The 17,623-nt window shown below is 47.7% G+C and overlaps 1 protein-coding gene across 1 annotated transcript in view; it reads left to right on the top strand.

Annotated features, from left to right (window-relative positions):
* Positions 1-17,623, top strand: part of LOC106591872 (short transient receptor potential channel 5) — a 101,106-nt gene that overhangs the window by 51,644 nt on the left and 31,839 nt on the right. Inside the window, exons 6-10 of the mRNA XM_045721442.1 lie at positions 876-1,079; positions 12,705-12,842; positions 14,005-14,154; positions 14,453-14,501; positions 15,719-15,858. Coding sequence (XP_045577398.1) covers positions 876-1,079; positions 12,705-12,842; positions 14,005-14,154; positions 14,453-14,501; positions 15,719-15,858 — 681 coding nt within the window. The remainder of the gene's footprint in view (positions 1-875; positions 1,080-12,704; positions 12,843-14,004; positions 14,155-14,452; positions 14,502-15,718; positions 15,859-17,623) is intronic.

Raw genomic sequence — 17,623 nt, 5'->3', positions numbered from 1 at the left:
CCTGTTTATTCCTCTTCCTAGGTGGAGAATGAGTTCCGTCAGGAGTATGAGGAACTGTCGCAGCAGTGTGGTGTTTATAACATGTTTATAAAGGGTTATACAGGCGTTATAACAGTTAATAACCTGTTTATTCCTCTTCCTAGGTGGAGAATGAGTTCCGTCAGGAGTATGAGGAACTGTCTCAGCAGTGTGGTGTTTATAACATGTTTATAAAGGGTTATACAGGCTTTATAACAGTTAATAACCTGTTTATTCCTCTTCCTAGGTGGAGAATGAGTTCCGTCAGGAGTATGAGGAACTGTCGCAGCAGTGTGGTGTTTATAACATGTTTATAAAGGGTTATAAAGGCTTTATAACGGTTGATAACCTGTTTATTCCTCTTCCTAGGTGGAGAATGAGTTCCGTCAGGAGTATGAGGAACTGTCTCAGCAGTGTGGTGTTTATAACATGTTTATAAAGGGTTATACAGGCGTTATAACAGTTAATAACCTGTTTATTCCTCTTCCTAGGTGGAGAATGAGTTCCGTCAGGAATATGAGGAACTGTCTCAGCAGTGTGGTGTTCATAACATGTTTATAAATGGTTATAAAGGCTTTATAATGGTTAATAACCTGTTTATTCCTCTTCCTAGGTGGAGAATGAGTTCCGTCAGGAGTATGACGAACTGTCTCAGCAGTGTGGTGTTTATAACATGTTTATAAAGGGTTATACAGGCGTTATAACAGTTAATAACCTCTTTATTCCTCTTCCTAGGTGGAGAATGAGTTCCGTCAGGAATATGAGGAACTGTCTCAGCGGTGTGGTGTTTATAACATGTTTATAAAGGGTTATACAGGCGTTATAACAGTTAATAACCTGTTTATTCCTCTTCCTAGGTGGAGAATGAGTTCCGTCAGGAGTATGAGGAACTGTCTCAGCAGTGTAAGCTGTTTGCCAAAGACCTGCTGGACCAGGCTAGGAGCAGCAGAGAGCTGGAGACCATACTGAACCACAGAGATGACAGTGAAGAACTGGACCCCAGAGAGACCAGCCATGACTTGGCCAAACTCAAACTGGCCATCAAATACCAACACAAAGAGGTAGGACATATTATACTATTACTATATACTATATAATACACACTACAGAGTACACACTCCATACTACACTAGAGATGACAGTGGAGAAGTGGACCCCAGAGAGACCAGCCTTGACCTGGACAATCTCAAACTGGCCATCAAATACCAACACTAAGAGGTATGATCCACACTACACTACACACTATATACAATGAGTATACAAAACATTAAGAACACCTGCTCTTTCCATGACATAGACTGACCAGGTGAATCCAGATTAAAGATATGATTCCTTATTGATGTCACTTGTTAAATCCACTTCAATCAGTGTAGATGAAGGGGAGGAGACGGGTTAAAGAAAGATTTTTAAGGCTTGAGACAATTGAGACATGGATTGTGTATGTGTGTTGTATTCAGAGGGTGAATGGTCAAGACAAAATATTTTAAGTGCCTTAGAACAGGGGTATGGTAGTAGGAGCCAGGCGCACCAGTTTGTGTCAAGAACTGCAACGCTGCTGGGGTTTTTCACTCTCAACAGTTTCCTGTGTATGTCAAGAATGGTCCACCACCCAAGGACATCCTTTGGGTGGTGGAAGCATTGGAGTCAACATGGGCCAGGGTCCCTGTGGAACACTTTCAACACCTTATAGAGTCCGTGCCCGACGAATTGAGTCTGTTCTGAGGGAAAAGGGGGGGGGTTCCTAATGTTTAGTATACTCAGTGTACTATACACTACATACTACGCACTACCCCAGAGAGACCAGCCAGGAACCGGGACAAACACAAACTGGCCATCAATTACCCACATAAAGAGGTAGGAGACACACTCACCACTGTAAGTTTTGCCCTGGTGTAAAGGTAAGGGTGTGTAAAGGTAGGGGGGTGTAAAGGTAGGGGAGGTGTAAAGGTAAGGGGGTGTAAAGGTAGGGGGTTGTAAAGGTAGGGGGGTGTAAAGGTAGGGGGGTGTAAAGGTAGGGGGGGGTGTAAAGGTAGGGAGGTGTAAAGGTAGGGAGGTGTAAAGGTAGGGAGGTGTAAAGGTAAGGGGGTGTAAAGGTAGGGGGGTGTAAAGGTAAGGGGGTGTAAAGGTAGGGGGGGTGTAAAGGTAGGGGGGGTGTAAAGGTAGGGGGGTGTAAAGGTAGGGGGTTGTAACGGCAGGGAGGTGTAAAGGTAGGGGGGTGTAAAGGTAGGGGTGGTGTAAAGGTAGGGGTGGTGTAACGGCAGGGAGGTGTAAAGGTAAGGGGGTGTAAAGGTAGGGAGGTAGGGAGGTGTAAAGGTAAGGGGGTGTAAAGGTAGGGAGGTAGGGAGGTGTAAAGGTAGGGAGGTGTAAAGGCAGGGAGGTGTAAAGGCAGGGAGGTGTAAAGGCAGGTAGGGGTAAGGTGTAAGGCAGGTAAGGCAGGTAGGTGTAAGGTGTAAGGCAGGTAGGTGTAAGGCAGGTAGGTGAAAAGGCAGGTAGCTGTGAGGTGTAAGGCAGGTAGGTGCAAGGCAGGTAGGTGTAAGGCAGGTAGGTGTGAGGTTTAAGGCAATGTCTCTCGATGCTTGAGAATGTGTTGTTGCTTCCCAGAAAGGGATTTGTTAGAAGTTGAGGAATATTAGATGGGGGGAAGGTGAAAGGAAGAAAGCAGAGGGGTGATGAGGGTTGTGTTTCCCAGGAGAAGATTCATCTGTCTGCTTTAGGAGTAATAATATACCTTTGATGCTGAGAAGATACTGCCCCTCCCTAGCTCTCCTCTCTCCCTCTGTCTTTCTCTGTCTCTCTCTTTTTCCCCCTCTCTCTCTCTCTATTTCTCTCTCTCTTTTTCCCTCTCTCTCTCTCTCTCTCTCTCTTTTCCCCCTCTCGCTCTCTATTTCTCTCTCTCTCTCTTTCCCTCTCTCTCTCCACTCTCTCTCTCTCTCTCTCTCTCTCTCTCTCTCTCTCTCTCTCTCTCTCTCTCTCTCTCTCTCTCTCTCTCTCTCTCTCTCTCTCTCTCTTTCCCTCTCTCTATTTCTCTCTCTCTTTCCCTCTCTCTCTCTCTCTCTCTCTCTCTCTCTCTCTCTCTCTCTCTCTCTCTCTATTTTTCTCTCTCTCTTTGTCCCTCTCTCTCTCTCTCTGTCTCTCTCTCTCTCTCTCTCTCTCTCTCTCTCTCTCTCTCTCTCTCTCTTTCCTTCTCTCTCTCTCTATTTCTCTCTCTCTCTCTTTCCCTCTCTCTATTTCTCTCTCTCTCTCTTTCCCTCTCTCTCTCTCTCTCACTCTCTCTCTTTTCCCTCTCTCTCTCTCTCTCTCTCTCTATTTTCTCTCTCTCTTTGTCCCTCTCTCTCTCTCTCTTTCCTCTCTCTCTTTCCCTCTCTCTCTCTGTTTTTACCCCCCTCTTTAGGAAACTGTTTGTATGTAATAAAAGACACTGAAGTGCCTCCCTTCTCTCCGTTCTGTCTCCTCTGTCTCTTCCATCTCACTTTAGAGTCCCCATGCCACTGTACAGTCTGTTGTCTGACAGAAAGCAGAGGGAGGCCACAGAGTGTAGTATAGTACAGGAGAGGACTTATTACTCTGTCATAACACACAGAGAGAGAAGGTAGAATAGGGATTTAGAAGAAGAGCTGTCTAGAAAGGGAGAGAGAGATGGAGGGAGAGAGAGAGAGGGAGAGAGGGACGCTAGACTGTCACTACTCAGAAGCAGATTGGCTAGAGACTAGAGAGAGAGGGGCGTGGAGGGATGGAGGGTGAGAGAAAGTTGGTAAGGTAGAGGCAACCTGTTGTCTGTCTAGTGCCTGTCATATGACCAGTCAATTGTTGGCTAGGGAGCAAGAGAAGGAGACAGAGAGAGAGGGGGAGAGGGAGAGGAAAAGAGATGGAAGGGGAGAGAGAGATGGAGAAAGAGGGAGAGAAAGAGGGAGAGAGAGAGATGGAGGTATAGAGGGACTCTGGTCTGTGTCTGTTATGATTAGTTTACTAACATCTGGTTGGAAGAGAGACAGGAAGGAACACAGGCCCTCAGCGCCATGGCGACACATTTTTAAAAACACACATACGCCACATTACCATCCTAACCAGACACTGGGTGTTTCTTAATATGCGTACTACCCAGTGGTGTAAAGTACTTAAGTAAAAATACTTTTGGGGGTATGTGTACTTTACTTTTTATATTTATGACAACTTTTACTTTTACTCCACTACATTCCTAAAAAAAAGTATGTACTTTTTACTCCATACATTTCCCCTGAGACTCAAAAGTTCTCGTTACATTTGTAATGCTTAGCAGGACAGGAATGGTCCAATTCACACACTTCCCTGGTCATCACTACCACCTCTGATCTGGAGGACTTAGTAAACAAAAAATGCTTTGTTTGTAAATTACGCCTACTTCCTCTCTCCCGCTCCGGCGCTCCACGTCGCCGATCTACAAACCACCGGTCCTGGCAACCATCATTACGCACACCTGGCAACCATCATTACGCACACCTGCTCCCCATCGTTAAGCACACCTGCTCCCCATCGTTAAGCACACCTGTACTTCCTCACCACCCTGATTACTCTCCCTTTATTTAGCCCTCAGTAGCCTCAGTCTTAAGGCAGTAGTGGTTTTGTTTACGTTCAGTACGCTTCTCCTGTTTTGTATTTTCTTAATGTTTATTATTATTAAACTCACCTTCTGCATCTGATCCCTGACTCCCTGGCTCCCTGGCTCCCCTGACTCCCCTGACTCCCTGACTCCCCTGACTCCCTGACTCCCCTGACTCCCTGACTCCCCTGACTCCCCTGACTCCCTGACTCCCCTGACTCCCCTGACTCCCTGACTCCCTGACTCCCTGACTCCCTGACTCCCCTGACTCCCTGACTCCCTGACTCCCTGACTCCCCTGACTCCCTGGCTCCCTGACTCCCCTGACTCCCTGGCTCCCTGGCTCCCTGACTCCCCTGGCTCCCTGACTCCCTGTCTCCCTGACTCCCTGACTCCCTGACTCCCCTGACTCCCTGGCTCCCTGGCTCCCCTGTCTCCCTGACTCCCCTGTCTCCCTGACTCCCCTGGCTCCCCTGTCTCCCTGACTCCCCTGACTCCCCTGGCTCCCTGGCTCCCTGACTCCCTGACTCCCTGACTCCCTGACTCTCTGACTCCCCTGACTCCCCTGGCTCCCCTGGCTCCCTGGCTCCCCTGACTCCCTGGCTCCCTGACTCCCTGACTCCCTGGCTCCCTGACTCTCTGACTCCCCTGGCTCCCCTGGCTCCCCTGACTCCCCTGGCTCCCCTGACCCCCTGTCTCCCTGACTCCCCTGACTCCCTGACTCCCCTGACTCCCCTGACTCCCTGACTCCCTGACTCCCTGACTCCCTGACTCCCTGGCTCCCTGGCTCCCTGACTCCCCTGTCTCCCTGACTCCCTGTCTCCCTGACTCCCCTGACTCCCCGACTCCCCTGTCTCCCTGACTCCCCTGGCTCCCCTGGCTCCCTGGCTCCCTGAGTCCCTGGCTCCCTGGCTCCCTGACTCCCTGGCTCCCTGACTCTCTGACCCCTGGCCCCTGGCTCCCTGGCTCCCCTGACTCCCCTGGCTCCCTGACCCCTGACTCCCTGACTCCCCTGACTCCCCTGGCTCCCTGACTCCCCTGACTCCCCTGACTCCCTGGCTCCCCTGACTCCCCTGGCTCCCCTGACTCCCCTGGCTCCCTGACTCCCCTGACTCCCTGGCTCCCCTGACTCCCCTAGCTCCCTGACTCCCTGGCTCCCTGGCTCCCCTGACTCCCTGGCTCCCTGGCTCCCTGACTCCCTGGCTCCCTGCGTATATACGTTACAGAATACAGCCTCCAAAGATATGGAAGCAGCAGAAGTTAAGGATATCTCTAGGTGGTCGATGAACAGGAACACCTACTCCGTCAACATCCAGACCAGCTGGCTCAACTGGGTAGGGTAATGAGGCAGAGCGGTATCTGTTCCTGACCACCGCTATGAACGCGTGGTGGTGTCCGGTACGTTCCAACCCGGAGTCCACGAGGGCAGAGGGGCGGCCACGTGATCATCCGGTCTCCCGGATCATCACTTTCCGCCAAACCCTTTCTGGTTTCCATTTCACTGGCTGGCTGTCCCTCATGTGTTGTCTTTACAGCTCTAGTGGACTTCGGCACCGCGGCGACCAGGTCCTCGCCTCGTCCCTAAACATCAAATCATACCCGCGCTCCTTTAACGGTCCAAGCACTGTAGTGTTGACCATTGGGAAACCGGCACAATAACGCACATCACAATACCACTCACCCTCACAGTGGAACCCATGCATCAAGAAAGCCTTCCCTTCCTCATCATCAATTCAACCGTACACATAGTCAACCTCTGCCTCCCGTGGCTCCAACGTAATGACCATCTCATTGTCGAGGATGAAAAATCACTGACTGGGCACCGGAATGCCGGAGGACCTACTTTTCCTTCCCATGTGGTTCCACGTAGGTTGAGAGTCCTGTGGTTGCCCTCCTGCCCAAAATCCAGGAAGTATACTAGGATCTCTGGGAGGTTTTCTCCAAGACCCGTGCCACCTGTCTCTCTCCTCATCGCCCCTGGGACTGTGCCATGGACCTCCAGGTAGGCTCTGCATTTCCGCGCAGCCACATCAACCCTCTTTTGGTGGTTATGGAGGAGAACATCCAGGAGGCTATCCAACAAGGTTTCATCCGCACGTCCACCTCCCCTACGCCGGCAGGTTTCTTCTTCGTGGCCAAGAAGGATGGAGATCTACGCCGTGCATCAATTACAGAGGCCTCAATTCCATCACCACCAAGCTACCCTCTCCCGTTGGTGCCGGTTTCGATCGAACAGCTCCGTTGGACCTGCGCAGCGCCTACAATCTGATCCGCATCCGGGAGGGGGATGAATGGAAAACGGCGTTCAGCACGATGTCTGGCCACTACGAGTACTTGGTGATGTGCCGTCGGTGTTCCAGGCATTTGTTAATAAGGTGTTCCGGGACATGCTTCGGGTGCCAAGTGGTCGTGTATATTTTTTGACGACATCCTGGTCTACTCTGCCACCTTGGAGGATCACTTCGGCCACGTCCGGGGAGTCCTGGGACACCTCCTGGAGAACTGCTTGTATGTGAAAGCGGAGGAGTGCTTGTTCTGTCAGGTCGCTGTCTCCTTCTTAGGATACAAGATCAGTCCTCTGGGAGTGATGATGGAGGAGAGGAAGGTCGATGCAGTCAGGTCTCATCCATCATAAAGGGGCTACAACGTTTTTTGGGGGTTTGCCAAATTCTACTGCCGCTTCCTTAGGAACTTCAGCTCCATTGCCTCTGCCCTCACCTCTCTCCTCAAGGGTTGTCCTTGTAAGTTGGTGTGGAGTCCTGCAGTCGATGAGGCCTTCCGTATACTGAAGGGGCGTTTCACCTCCGCCCCGTTGCTGAAACACCCAGATCATACGCTTCAGAAGTGGCCGTGAAGACACTGGCTGGAGGGCGCCAAGGACCCATTTCTCATCTTCACCGACCATCGGAACCTGGAGTACGTACAGACAGCAAGGCGGTTGAACTCACAACAAGCAAGGTGGGCCCTTTTCTTCATTAGATTCGGCTTCACCTTGTCATATCGCCCAGGTTCAAAGAAAAGCAAAGACGATGCCCTGTCCCGTCTCTACGAATCGGGAGAGGTTCCTGTCCTGAGTGCACCCAACATTCCGCCCTTCCGAGTCGTTGCCCCTGTCCTTTGGGACATAGATGACATTCGGGAGAGGGAACCCGCGCCTGCTACCTGTCCTCCAGAGCACCCCTACGTTCCCACGGGGATAAGGCATTGGCTGTTGACCTGGGCGCACACATCTCTCCTCACTGGACACTCATTTTTCAACCACTCCACAAATTTCTTGTTAACAAACTGTATTTTTAGCAAGTCGGTTAGGACATCTACTTTGTGCATGACACAAGTAATTTTTACAACAATTGTTTACAGACAGATTATTTCACTTATAGTTCTTTGTATCACATTTCCAATGGGTCAGAAGTTTACATACACTAAGTTGACTGTGCCTTTAAACAACTTGGTAAATTCCAGAAAATTATGTCATGGCTTTAGAAGCTTCTGATAGGCTAATTGACATCATTTGAGTCAATTGGAGGTGTACCTGTGGATGTATTTCAAGGCCTACCTTCAAACTCAGTGCCTCTTCGCTTGAAATCAAAAGAAATCAGCCAAGACCTCAGAAAAAGAATTGTGGACCTCCACAAGTCTGGTTCATCCTTGGGAGCAATTTCCAAATGCCTGATGGTACCACGTTCATCTGTACAAACAAATAGTAAAAACAATAAACAATAGTACGCAAGTATAAACACCATGGGACTACGCAGCTGTCATACCACTCAGGAAGGAGACGCGTTCTGTCTCCTAGAGATGAACGTACTTTGGCGCAAAAAGTGCTAATCAATCCCAGAACAACAGCAAAGGACATTGTGAAGATGCTGGAGGAAACAGGAACAAAAGTATCTATATCCACAGTAAAACGAGTCCTATATCGACATAACCTGAAAGGTTGCTCAGCAAGGAAGAAGCCACTGATCCAAAACCCCGATAAAAAAGCCAGACTACGGTTTGCAACTGCACATAGGGACAAAGACTGTACTTTTTTGGAGAAATGTCCTCTGGTCTGATGAAACAAAAATAGAACTGTTTGGCCATAATGACCATCGTTATGTTTGGAGGAAAAAGAGGGATGCCTGCAAGCCGAAGAACACCATCTCAACCGTGAAGCACGGGGGTGGCAGCATCATGTTGTGGGGGTGCTTTGCTGCAGGAGGGACTGGTGCACTTCACAAAATAGATGGCTTCATGAGGTAGGAAAATGATGTGGATATATTGAAGCAACATCTCAAGACATCAGTCAGGAAGTTAAAGCTTGGTGGCAAATGGGTCTTCCAAATTGACAATGACCCCAAGCATACTTCCAAAGTTGTGGCAAAATGGCTTAAGGACAACAAACTCAAGGTATTGGAGTGGCCATTACAAAATTTGTGGGCAGAACTGAAAAAGTGTGTGCGAGCAAGGAGGCCTACAAACCTGATTCAGTTACACCAGCTCTGTCAGGAGGAATGGGCCAAAATTCACCCAATTTATTGTGGGAAGCTTGTGGAAGGCTACCCGAGACGTTTGACCCAAGTTAAACAATTTAAAGGCAATGCTACCAAATACTAATTGAGTGTATGTAAACTTCTGACCCACTGGGAATGTGATGAAGGAAATAAAAGCTGAAATAAATCATTCTCTCTATTATTATTCTGACATTTCAAATTCTTAAAATAAAGTGGTGATCCTAACTGACCTAAGACAGGGAATTTTTACTAGGATTAAATGTCAGTATTTGTGAAAAACTGAGCTTAAATGTATTTGGCTAAGGTGTATGTAAACCTTCGGCTTCAACTGTATGTGGCCCAAAAAATATTGGGTTAAATATGTGTGTGGAGACGTGGGGAGGCCGTAGGAGGGCAACAACCCAGCAGCAGGACCGCTACCTCCGCCTTTGTGCAAGGAGGAGCAGGAGAAGCACTGCCAGAGCCCTGCAAAATGACCTCCAGCAGGCCACAAATGTGCATGTGTCTGCTCAAACGGTCAGAAACAGACTCCATGAGGGTGGTATGAGGGCCCGACGTCCACAGGTGGGGTTGTGCTTACAGCCCAACACTGTGCAGGAGGTTTGGCATTTGCCAGAGAACACCAAGATTGGCAAATTCGCCACTGGCGCCCTGTGCTCTTCACAGATGAAAGCAGGTTCACACTGAGCACGTGACAGACGTGACAGAGTCTGGAGACGCCGTGGAGAACGTTCTGCCGCCTGCAACATCCTCCAGCATGACCGGTTTGGCGGTGGGTCAGTCATGGTGTGGGGTGGCATTTCTTTGGGGGGCCGCACAGCCCTCCATGTGCTCGCCAGAGGTAGCCTGACTGCCATTAGGTACCGAGATGAGATCCTCAGACCCCTTGTGAGACCATATGCTGGTGCGGTTGGCCCTGGGTTCCTCCTAATGCAAGAGAATGTTAGACCTCATGTGGCTGGAGTGTGTCAGCAGTTCCTGCAAGAGGAAGGCATTGATGCTATGGACTGGCCCGCCCGTTCCCCAGACCTGAATCCAATTGAGCACATCTGGGACATCATGTCTCGCTCCATCCACCAACACCACGTTGCACCACAGACTGTCCAGGAGTTGGCGGATGCTTTAGTCCAGGTCTGGGAGGAGATCCCTCAGGAGACCATCCGCCACCTCATCAGGAGCATGCCCAGGCGTTGTAGCGAGGTCATACAGGCACGTGGAGGCCACACACAATACTGAGCCTCATTTTGACTTGTTTTAAGGACATTACATCAAAGTTGGATCAGCCTGTATTGTGGTTTTCCACTTTAATTTTGAGTGTGACTCCAAATCCAGACCTCCATGGGTTGATAAATTGGATTTCCATTGATTATTTTGGTGTGATTTTGTTGTCAGCACATTCAACTATGTAAAGAAAAAAGTATTTAATAAGATTATTTCTTTCATTCAGATCTTGGATGTGTTGTTTAAGTGTTCCCTTTATTTTTTTTGAGCAGTATATATATTTCCTGGGCTTCTTATATCTCCTAGATATAGGATAGACACTTCAAGACCTGTGCTTATTTTGCCATTTATGAATGTGTTTTTCTATGTGTTTCTAGGTGCTATAGTAATAAAGACCAAATTCAATATTTTATCAAATCATTTTGTTATATTTTTTGTGGAGATACCTAAAGGGGTCCTAAAATTCTATATCAAGTTAAATGATCCATGGTTCGACCATCTTATATATGCATATTCTAGTTACTGGGTAGGAGTGGTAACCAGATTAAATCGGGTATGTTTTTACTGCCCCCTAGCCCTAACAGGTTAAATGATCCTATTGGTTCGACCATCTTATATATGCATATTCTAGTTACTGGGTAGTAACTGCCCCCTAGCCCTAACAGGTTAAATGATCCTATTGGTTCGAGCATCTTATATATGCATATTCTAGTTACTGGGTAGGAGTGGTAACCAGATTAAATCGGGTATGTTTTTACTGCCCCCCTAGCCCTAACAGGTTAACCTGTTGGCTAGGAGTTACACCGAGTATCTAGAATATGCATATATAGTCGAACCAATAGGATCATTTAACCTGTTAGGGCTAGGGGGCAGTAAACATACCCGATTTAATCTGGTTACCACCCCTACCCAGTAACTAGGAATATGCATATATGTGGTTCGAGCACCATGTATCATTTAACCTGTTAGGCTAGGGGGCAGTAAAAACATACCCGATTTAATCTGGTTACCACTCCTACCCAGTAACTAGAATATGCATATATAAGATGCTCGAACCATGGATCATTTAACCTGTTAGGGCTAGGGGGGCAGTAAAAACATACCCGATTTAATCTGGTTACCACTCCTACCCAGTAACTAGAATATGCATATATAAGATGCTCGAACCAATAGGATCATTTAAATGATCCTATTGGTTCGACCATCTTAAAAACAATTCCATGTGTTTAGTTTTAGTTTTATTAAGAAACATGGATGAACGTTTAGTTCTGACGTGAGACTGTGAGAGCTTGTTGCTATAGGTGTGTTGTTCAAATGTTTTTAAATGTCTTTAAATGTCTTCAAATGTCTTTAAATGTCTTCAAATGTGTTTAAATGTCTTTAAATGTCTTTAAAGGATAAAAAAAAAACTCTAGTTTTGTCTGTGTGTGTTCATGTTGTCGGTTTCATCTCATCGACAGTAGTATAAATCAAGTTTTCATAAATGTTCTTGTTTGGGAATGAGACGTCTTCATCGATACAATACAACATTAGCATATTCTACAGTCAACAACTGTAGAAGCTTTTTAATTAGTAAAAGTCTTGTCCAGGGGATTTATGAACGGTACTAAGGTCATGTTTTATTATGTTAGTATGGACAGATACAATCAAAGTCTCTAACAGAGGCTCATTTACAACCACAGTCCCACCCCTCTCTCTCTCTCCTCTCTCTCTCTCTCTCTCTCTCTCTCTCTCTCTCTCTCTCTCTCTCTCTCTCTCTCTCTGGGCTTTTACTGAGATTAAAAAAACACATTCAGGAAAAAAAGTTGTCATCGACTTTGAAACACTGCAACACCCCTCCCCTCTCTCTCTCTCTCTGTCTCTCTCTCTGTCTCTGTCTCTGCCTCTGTCTCTCTCTGTCTCTGCCTCTGTCTCTCTCTCTGTCTCTCTCTCTGTCTCTGCCTCTCTCTGTCTCTGCCTCTGTCTCTCTCTCTGTCTCTCTCTCTGCCTCTGTCTCTGCCTCTGTCTCTCTCTCTCTCTCTCTCTGTCTGTCTCTGCCTCTGTCTCTCTCTCTGTCTCTCTCTCTGTCTCTCTCTCTGTCTCTCTCTGTCTCTCTCTGTCTCTCTCTCTGTCTCTGTCCTTCTCTGTCTCTCTCTCTCTCTGCCTGTCTCTCTCTGTCTTTCTGTCTCTGTCTCTCTCTCTCTGTCTCTGCCTCTCTCTTTCTCTGTCTCTGCCTCTGTCTCTCTGTCTCTGTCTCTGCCTCTGTCTCTCTGTCTCTCTCTGTCTCTCTGTCTCTCTCTGTCTCTCTGTCTTTCTCTCTCTCTGTCTTTCTCTCTCTCTGTCTCTGTCTCTGCCTCTCTCTGTCTCTCTGTCTCTCTCTCTGTCTCTCTGTCTCTCTCTCTGTCTCTCTGTCTGTAGTTTGTAGCCCAGCCTAACTGCCAGCAGCTCCTAGCTACTCTGTGGTACGATGGGTTTCCTGGCTGGAGGAGGAGACACTGGGTTGTCAAACTGGGGACCTGTTTCATCATAGGACTGCTGTTCCCTGTCTTCTCAATGGTCAGTATATAGTGTGTGTGTGTGTGTGTGTGTGTGTGTGTGTGTGTGTGTGTGTGTGTGTGTGTGTGTGTGTGTGTGTGTGTGTGTGTGTGTGTGTGTGTGTGTGTGTGTGTGTGTGTGTGTGTGTGTGTATAACCGGTTTTATAGGTTTGTTGTCACTGGTTGGTACAGTTACTATTTTCACACTATCGTACCGACCCAAACACTATCGTACCGATCCAAACACTATCGTACCGACCCAAACACTATCGTACCGATCCAAACACTATCGTACCGACCCAAACACTATCGTACCGACCCAAACACTATCGTACCGACCCAAACACTATCGTACCGACCCAAACATTATCGTACCGACCCAAACACTATCGTACCGACCCAAACACTATCGTACCGACCCAAACACTATCGTACCGACCCAAACATTATCGTTCCGACCCAAACACTTTCGTACCGACCCAAACACTATCGTACCGACCCAAACATTATCGTACCGATCCAAACTGTCCCTCCTCTTTTCTTTTCTGACTCTTTCCAGCTTGGTTTGGCTCAGCTTAGTTTGGCTCAGCTCAGTACTGCCAAAAAGTCTAATGTATATATATGTATGTGTAATTCCGGAGGTTGGAATATTTCCGGAATCAGAAGGGAAATTCTCCAACTGGGATTTCTGAAAAAAACTTTGAATGTTTCTGGAACCGTACTAACCTCCCTCTCTCTTATCTTCCTCCCTCTCTCCTCTCTCCTCCCTCTCTCCTCCTTCCTCCCTCTCTCCTCTCTCTTCCCTCTCTCCTCTCTCCTCCCTCTCTCCTCCCTCTCTTCTCTGCCTCCCTCTCCCCTCTCTCCTCCCTCCTCCCTCTCTTATCTGTCTCCCTCTCTCCTCTCTCCTCTCTCTTCCCTCTCTCCTCCTTCCTCCCTCTCTCCTCTCTCTTCCCTTTCTCCTCTCTCCTCCCTCTCTCCTCTCTCTTCCCTCTCTCCTCTCTCCTCCCTCTCTCCTCCCTCTCTTCTCTGCCTCCCTCTCCCCTCTCTCCTCTCTCCTCCCTCTCTTCTCTGCCTCCCTCTCTCCTCCCTCTCTTCTCTGCCTCTCTCTCTCCTCTCTCCTTCCTCTCTCTATCCTCTCTCTTCTATGCCTCCCTCCCTCTCTCTTCCCTCCCTCTCTCTCCAGATATATCTCCTAGCCCCTAAGTCTGCCCTAGGTGTGTTTGTGAAGAAACCCTTCATCAAGTTTATCTGTCACACAGCATCGTACCTGAACTTCCTCTTCCTCCTCCTCCTTGCCTCACAACACATTGCCAGGACTAACCTACATATGCAGGTAACCTAAAGTCGAAAAGTAATGAATTAATTAAATAATAATTACAGGGATACTTCGGGATTTTGGTATCTACTTCGCCCAGAGTCAGATGAACTTGTGTATGAAGGATGAAGGAAGTTAGAGGTAGTTTTGCGAGCCAATGCTAACTAGTGTTAGCACAATGACTGGAAGTAACTGCTAGCATGCTACCCATAGACTTCCAACAAAATCAAAACAACATGTTATGGTTTTTGCTGACTAGGAAGACGTCTTTAATGTTTTTAACCATTTGTGATCAATCTGATGTTGTTTAATGCAGGGCCCTCCTCCTACTGTGGTTGAATGGATGATACTACCCTGGGTACTGGGTGAGGAGGGAGGGAGGGAGGGAGGGAGGGAGGGAGGGAGGGAGGGAGGGAGGGAGGGAGGGAGGGAGGGAGGGAGGGAGGAGGGAGGGAGGGATCAATACAGTACTAAAGGTTACAGTACTACATTTTTTTATTTGGCCATTGGCCCAGTTGTACTGCAAGGACTTCTGATTGGTCAACCACAGGCTGGGGCTGGGTAATAAACTACACTCCTGTCCCTTTGTTCACTGAGGAGAGAATCACTGAGGATAGAATCACTGAGGATAGAATCACTGAGGAGAGAATCACTGAGGATAGAATCACTGAGGAGAGAATCACTGAGGAGAGAATCACTGAGGAGAGAATCACTGAGGAGAGAATCACTGAGGAGAGAATCACTGAGGAGAGAATCACTGAGGAGAGAATCACTGAGGATAGAATCACTGAGGAGAGAATCACTGAGGAGAGAATCACTGAGGATAGAATCACTGAGGAGAGAATCACTGAGGAGAGAATCACTGAGGAGAGAATCACTGAGGAGAGAATCACTGAGGAGAGAATCACTGAGGAGAGAATCACTGAGGAGAGAATCACTGAGGAGAGAATCACTGAGGATAGAATCACTGAGGAGAGAATCACTGACGGAGAGAATCACTGACAGAGAGAATCACTGAGGAGAGAATCACTGAGGAGAGAATCACTGAGGAGAGAATCACTGAGGAGAGAATCACTGAGGAGAGAATCACTGAAGAGAGAATCACTGACAGAGAGAATCACTGAGGAGAGAATCACTGAGGAGAGAATCACTGAGGATAGAATCACTGAGGAGAGAATCACTGAGGAGAGAATCACTGAGGAGAGAATCACTGAGGAGAGAATCACTGAGGAGAGAATCACTGAGGAGAGAATCACTGAGGAGAGAATCACTGAGAGAGAATCACTGAGGAGAGAATCACTGAGAGAGAATCACTGAGAGAGAATCACTGACAGAGAGAATCACTGACAGAGAGAATCACTGAGGAAAGGGGAGCATGAACATCTACCTCTCAGCATAACATCTATGATGTATCCTCTTTGAATAAACCTTTTTTTCTCCCCCTGATTTGCTTTGGGGTCTGTTATTGAAGAGAAACTTCAACTGCTAACACTGGTCTCTCTCTCTCTCTCTCCCCCCCTCTCTCTCTCTCTCTTCCCTCCTCTCTCTCTCGCTCTCTCCCTCCTCTCTCCTCTCTCTCTAGGTTTTATCTGGGCTGAGATTAAGGAGATGTGGGATGGAGGTTTTACAGAGTATATTCATGACTGGTGGAACCTGATGGATTTTGCTATGAACTCCCTCTACCTGGCTACTATATCACTGAAGATAGTAGCTTATGTTAAGGTAAGATACACACACACACACACACACACACACACACACACACACACACACACACGCACGCACGCACACACACACGCACACACACACACACACACACACACACACACACTCCAGACTGCCTGTCCAGCTGCAGCAGTCACCTTGTTGACTCACAAGCGGTGGCGAGGGGCTCTTCCTAGAAAACACACCAGCTTTTTGGGGTCGGAGGAAAAACCTTTGGGGAGTTGCCAAGAAGTGTTGTTCTCAGGAACATTCGTTGAGAAATATTCATCAACACAGCATCCTGGAACATCCTGGAACATGGTGATGAACATCCTGGAACACTGGAACATTGTGATGAACATCCTGGAACATCCTGGAACATCCTGGAACATTGTGATGAACATCCTGGAACATCCTGGAACATCCTGGAACATTGTGATGAACATCCTGGAACATCCTGGAACATTGTGATGAACATCCTGGAACATCCTGGAACATCCTGGAACATCCTGGAACACTGGAACATCCTGGAACATCCTGGAACATTGTGATGAACATCCTGGAACATCCTGGAGAACATCCTGGAACATTGTGATGAACATCCTGGAACATCCTGGAACATTCTGGAACATTGTGATGAACATCCTGGAACATCCTGGAACACTGGAACATCCTGGAACATCCTGGAACACTGGAACATCCTGGAACATCCTGGAACATCCTGGAACATCCTGGAACATTGTGATGAACATCCTGGAACATCCTGGAACATCCTGGAACATTGTGATGAACATCCTGGAACATTCTGGAACATCCTGGAACATTGTGATGAACATCCTGGAACATCCTGGAACATCCTGGAACATTGTGATGAACATCCTGGAACATCCTGGAACATTGTGATGAACATCCTGGAACATCCTGGAACATCCTGGAACATTGTGATGAACATCCTGGAACATCCTGGAACATCCTGGAACATTGTGATGAACATCCTGGAACATCCTGGAACATCCTGGAACATTGTGATGAATAAATATGAACATCCTGGAACATCCTGGAACATTGTGATGAACATCCTGGAACATCCTGGAACATCCTGGAACATTGTGATGAACATCCTGGAACATCCTGGAACATCCTGGAACATTGTGATGAACATCCTGGAACATTGTGATGAACATCCTGGAACATCCTGGAACATCCTGGAACATCCTGGAACATCCTGGAACATCCTGGAACATCCTGGAACATTGTGATGAACATCCTGGAACATCCTGGAACATCCTGGAACATTGTGATGAACATCCTGGAACATCCTGGAACATCCTGGAACATTCTGATGAACATCCTGGAACATCCTGGAACATCCTGGAACATTGTGATGAACATCCTGGAACATTCTGGAACATCCTGGAACATCCTGGAACATTCTGGAACATCCTGGAACATCCTGGAACATCCTGGAACATTCTGGAACATTCTGGAACATCCTGGAACATTGAGTTTAACATTCAGGGTTGATAGGCATCAAGTTGGTATTGTGACGAGAGCTGAATGTGGGTAGTTAGTTGTGAGTGCATGCATGATGGGTGTGTGTGTTAGTGAATGGTGATACTGTGATACTGGCTGAGAAGCTACATTTAGAACGAGAGGAGCTCAACCATGCCAAGATTGAACTTTGACATGTTGTCAAACCATAAAAATCTCTTCCTTCCTTTCTACTTTCCTCTCACACCATCTCTCCCTCTCTCCCTCCCTCCCTCCCTCCCTCCCTCCCTCC

This window comes from Salmo salar, chromosome ssa07 (assembly GCF_905237065.1).
Source record: "Salmo salar chromosome ssa07, Ssal_v3.1, whole genome shotgun sequence".
In the NCBI taxonomy this organism is placed as follows: domain Eukaryota; kingdom Metazoa; phylum Chordata; class Actinopteri; order Salmoniformes; family Salmonidae; genus Salmo; species Salmo salar.
This window is presented reverse-complemented; position numbering and strand designations above follow the sequence as displayed.